General features: G+C 49.3%; 1 protein-coding gene across 1 annotated transcript in view; it reads left to right on the top strand.

Moving 5' to 3' along the window:
- Positions 1-11: 11 nt before the first annotated feature.
- The window catches only part of cplx3b (complexin 3b), a 9,806-nt gene continuing 4,113 nt past the window's right edge, over positions 12-5,704 (top strand). Inside the window, 2 exon segments of the mRNA XM_060071456.1 lie at positions 12-225; positions 227-258. Of these exon segments, the coding sequence (XP_059927439.1) occupies positions 97-225; positions 227-258 (161 nt within the window). The 5' untranslated portion in view covers positions 12-96.

Genomic DNA, 5,704 nt, shown 5'->3' with positions numbered 1-5,704 from the left:
TTGGAGGGAATTCGGACGGTTTACCACTTTTACGCACGGAGCGCGTCAAACCTTTACCCGGTTCCAGGAGCCACTCGGCCGCGAGGGAGAAGAACGATGGCGTTCATGGTTAAGAGCATGGTGGGGGGGCAGCTGAAGACCCTGACCGGCGGGCTGACGGAGGAGAAGGCGGAAGGGGGGGAGAAGACCGAAGCCGCCGCTCAGGGCATGACGCAGGAGGAGTTCCGAGCAGTACCAGCAACAGTTGGAGGAAGAGAAGTAAGGAACCAAAACCGCACGTCTTACCGAGTAGTACGCATGCATGGGGACGTGTTGGGGCTTGTGTTGTTAAGTAGAGAGTCGTATAAACATGATGCGCGCCATATCGGGCACGTGCTCCGTCCAGCTCCCGTGCGCCATGCGCTGTTTTACGCATGAGCGGTGAAGCGCCGCGCGCCGCGCGCTGTTTTACGCATGAGTGCTGAAGCGCCCAGTGAGCGACGCTCCTCTCGTGCGTTTGGCTCCTATGCAGCGCGAAGCCCTTCCCAACTCAATGCGTAAAACAGCGCGCGCCGCGCGCCGCGCAGCTGCTTCCATCGCCCAGGGAGCATCGGTCCTCTCGTGCGTTTCGCTCCTCCGAATGTGTTCACCTTTAATTAATTAAGGGGGAAAATGTTACCCTGATGTGTCTGTTCAGTTACACTCTGCACTCCGTGAGCCGTATGGTTAAGTCATTAATTAGGTCGTGCAGTATACCTTTAGTTACATTTACATTTAGGGCATTTAGCAGACGCCTTTATCCAAAGCGTCTTTTAACGATTCATACAGATTGACACAATTGCAAGGCGAGAAGTAAGGGTGAGGTGTCTTGCTTAGGGACAAGCCAGGGATAGATCTAGCAACCTTCCGGTTAAAAGTCAACCTACTCTACATCCTGAGCTAAGCCGCCCAGATAGTTATATTAAAATGGTTGTGTCGTTGCATTTCATAGTAAAGGAACTCCTCCTCCCTGTGGTGTCACGGCGCAGGCCTCAAGTGAACAGTGACAGCTAGGACCACAAGGTCGCACGGCCGACAGGGCGAACACAAGACGGCGTTCAGCGTGAGCTGGCATGATGTGACCCTCACTGCGGGTATCCAGGTCTGAATGTGATGTTCCCTCTGTCTGCCCCGGAACCACTGATGCTCATTGGACCTCAGACTGAGTAATACATTTTGAATCGCTTTGACCGTTTGGGTGAACTGTAAAATGGTAAACGGACTGCATGTAAACCGTGCTTGTCTAACCCAGTGGCCACTCAAAACGATCTTCAATATTGCCAAACATTCACCCATTCATGCACAAATTCACACACCAACGGCGGAGTCGACCATGCACGGCGACAGCCAGCTCGTCAGGAGCAGTCAGGGTGAGGCGTCTCGCACAGGGATACCTCGACACTCTAGGGCTAGGTGTCGGGCTAGGGGGAGCCGGAATCCGAACTAGCAACGTTTTGGTTGCCAGCCAATCCAATGCCTCCTCACCCACACGCCGCCCCACATGCCGCCGTGGACTTGTTATTTTCATCTGTCGGAACAGGATGTGGACACTGTTGTGTAGAATGTGAAGCTACGTGAATGAATCACCTCCGGCTCACTACCCCTCGTTCTCAGACCCTCCTGGTCCACGGCGTTGGAGTCCGTGGACCCTCCGTGGACCCTCCCTCTGTGTGAGGGACTGTCTAACCCGGAGACAACCTGGGTTAGACAGTGCTGCTGAGGGTTCTGCTCCCCGCCCTTTGACCTCTGCTTCATCGCAGCGTCACGCGCTGACCTTCAGAGAACACGGCTTATTAGGCAGAGGCGATGCACAGCAAAACATACATCACACACACACACACACACACACACACACACACACACACACACACACACACACACACACACAGACACAGCACACACACACACACACACACACATACACAGAGACCCAAACACACATACACATGCACACACACACGCAACTAGGGATTATACGACTCAGGGGTGTGTGGAACAACATGTCACATGCAGTCATTTCAAACGATGCCTCTAAACACCCTGGCCCCCTACATGGTGCCCCCCCCGGTCATCACCCATGCATGTGTGTGTGTGTGTGTGTGTGTGTGTGTGTGTGTGTGTGTGTGTGTGTGTGTGTGTGTGTGTGGAGGGGCGAGGGGGTACGGGGGCTGTGGCACTCAGAGGCCACGGCCCCTGCAGCCCAGCAGCTCTGGTCCCGGGGTGACAGCAGCGAGGACTGCCCTGTGAGGCCCCCCTGGGTCAGGCGTAAGGCCCGTGACAGGGGGCTGGGTTAGGCAGTGGGCCCAGGGATGGGGCCCTGCGCTGGGCAGCAGAGCCTGTGAGCTTGGCTACATGCAGACAGAGGCTCCATGATGAAGTATGACCTTCTCCTGACCTCTCGGGTTCAACAGAGTAAAACTTAATCACGTCACACATGCAGACACACGCTCACACACCCACTCACACACCCACTCACACACACACTCACACACACTGTCTTTCAGCTTCAGGATAATATCCTTTATTCTGGTAATAACATATTTGTATGTGCTGCTAATTACAATGTCAGCTTTCTTGGTGCAGTCGTCTCTAATCCTATTTGGGTTGATGTCACAAGTGCAAGCTTCGGCCGCCGGCTCGTCAAGAAGTTAGTGGTTTGACCATGCGGTTAAGTGCCATCTCATTAAGCCTTAATTCATGTGAGGGATATTCTCGAGGATATTCTCCCGCGGACGACTCTGTTACATACGCGAATACGCGGTCGCTGTTGGTCGGGGATGTCTGACGCAGAGGCCAGTTTGCTGCCCCCTGCTGGAGGAGTGGCAGCAGGACTCTATTCCTGGTTCGCGAGTGGTTTCAAACAAACACTGATTCTGCTCATTCTTTTCCATGGTCTCCCTCCCTCTCATTAGATGTGTATTTAATTTCTGTTGAAGTCAGAATTACAGATTTAATCCCTGCATAATGTTGTGCTTTGTCTGTTTACTTTCATTGCCACAAAGATTGCTCAGAATTAGAGCTGTCAGTTAAACGCGTTATTAACGGCGTTAACGCAAACCAAATTTAACGGCGTTAAAAATGTTATCGCGCGATTAAGGCACCCAGTGCAACTTTCGAGGCTTAAAAAATAAACATTCAATTTCTAGTCTTTTTTACACGTAGTAAGTTTCAATAACTCCATACCATTACATACCGACATTTAAGCAGCAAAGACGTCGTTGTGTGGTGAGAACTGATACAAAATCGATAACAACAACAATGCCGCCATTTTCTTTATTTTTTGTAACCTACAATAAATAAAGCAGGCTTCCAGTCAATGGAAAATGGCTTCTCCCCACCGGCAATTGTTGTTGTTTACGATTTTCTATCAGTTCTCACCACACAACGACGTCTCATCTTTGCTCCTTGAATGTCGATATGTAATGGTATGGAGTTATTGAAACTTACTACGTGTAAAAAAGACTAGAAATTGAATGTTTATTTTTCATTGAATGTTTACATAAAGTTGCACTGGGTGCCTTTAACGTAATTATTTTATAAAAAAAAAAATAATAATCTTTTTTTTTTTTTTTTTTTTTTTTGGCTCAAAACAAAGAAGCAGTAGCCTGACTGCTATGTTCAAATTACATTTGTTCAAAGCAGTCGTTTAATTGCACTATAGGCTCTTTTTTGTATCGTCCTGTTTTGATCAGTATATGCCAATGTTGTTATCAATAAAAAATCATTTGCACAAGGCAAGCCGATGCACTTCACCATGTTGATAAGAGATTAAAATGAGAAGAATTATGGGACAAAAAAATCAAGGGATATTTAGCATAGAAAAATAATTTGCGATTAATCGCGATTAATCGTGAGTTAACTATGACATTAATGCGATTAATCACGATAAATATTTTAATCGCTTGACAGCTCTACTCGGTTGTGCGGTTACAGGAGCATGAGTTTGATGAACGGTGAATTATCAGTGGTAGATTACTGTTTCACTCTTGTGTTACAGATAATAGTTGTTTGGCAAGGATATTTTACCCTACATTCCTCGCTGCGTATGCACAACAGCGTGTCTTGTCTTGAGTTTACATCATGTCCAGCCTGATATAAACTAATGTATTAACAATCCGTATCGAACGGCTGGCTTAACTCTGTAGACAGACCATACAGAGGCATACAGGATGAGTATTAAGTGATAAGTAATCCCTGTGTGGTGTTGAGATCTGGCCAGCATCGTGTGTAAGGACCGGTGCTTGGGCAGGACTCAACCATTTTGTTCCACTCAGCGCTGCGTGTTTATGTTCAGTGTCCTCTGGGGAACGTCAGCAGACAGACCCGGGACAGGACGACGTATGAGTCTGGCCTGTCATAACCCACTGAATCATTCGGTGTTATTCCTAAACAACAGTGGTTTCCTCTGCAGAGATGATCAATTAAAGACAAACACAGAGCTTATGTAAATACACAGAAACGGACATGCCGTTACAATGCTGTTCACAAGCGTTAGATACAAAAACGTCATTAAGATCCGCTACAGATCCAGGAACAGCCACTGCTAGTGTACATTTGGTCACTGAAGTAAGAACATACAAATCATGACATGGCATGATATGACGAGGCATTCAAGTACATTTTACATTCAGGGTGTTTAGCAGACGCTTTATTCAAAGCGACTTACAACTTATGAAGTACATTTGTCCGAAGAAGAGAAACAACAATATATCTCTGTCTGTACAGTAGGATGTTCACAGAACAATCACTAGGTTAACCCATTCCCCGTACACAACAGAGATAGGTAGGATAAGATGCTACACAATGCTTAGTGCTATTTTTAAGTGCAAGGACGTACAACACACAATAAGTGCATAAGAGGGGTAGATACGAATGCCTTTTGAACAGGCCTGACGGTTGAGGTATGAGGGTTGAGGAAGGAGGGAAACCAGTGCATGAGCACAGCTGTGGAGGTCAATGTCAGGAACTGATCTGCATGAGGAAGATATGCAACCTGCAGATTCCCTCTATATTTAAATCCAACAAACAAGATTAGCTTATTAGCAAAACAGGTCCCCGATTTGAGGCACTGATGACTCAAATCAGAAACCTCTCTGTGTGTAATTGGAGCAAAAGTCAGGGGACAGACTCTGACTGAACCTGAAACTCTGCTGGCCGGTTAGTAGGCCACTGGCCCCTGCCTGCGTCTCCCAGGGGTCAGGTGACGTTGGATCGTCCTGCATCTGCGGCCATGGCAACAGTAGCAGAGCCAAGCCTTGCTTCCTTCCAGGCCTTGCATCCCTCCCCAGGCTCCACCACCACCACCACCATCACCAGCACCACAAACACGATCACCCCCTCCGCCAGCACCACCACACCGCCCCCACCACCATCATCACCACCACCTCCATCACCACCACCAGCACCACCACAAACACGATCACCCCCTCCGCCAGCACCACCACACCACCCCCACCACCCCCACCACCACCACCCCCACCACCATCACCACCACCACCTCCATCACCAGCACCACCACAAACACGATCACCCCCGACCCCAGTACCACCATCACCCCTACCCGCAGCACCCCCACCACCACCACCCCCACCAACACCACCACGTCCCCCACCACCCCCACCACCACGTCCCCCCACCAACACCACCACGTCCCCCCACCACCCCCACCACCACGTCCCCCCACCAA

The sequence above is a fragment of the Gadus macrocephalus genome, chromosome 14 (genome assembly GCF_031168955.1).
Source record: "Gadus macrocephalus chromosome 14, ASM3116895v1".
NCBI lineage: Eukaryota > Metazoa > Chordata > Actinopteri > Gadiformes > Gadidae > Gadus > Gadus macrocephalus.
Note: the sequence above shows the minus strand (reverse complement) of the source record. Positions and strands in the feature narration are given on the sequence as shown.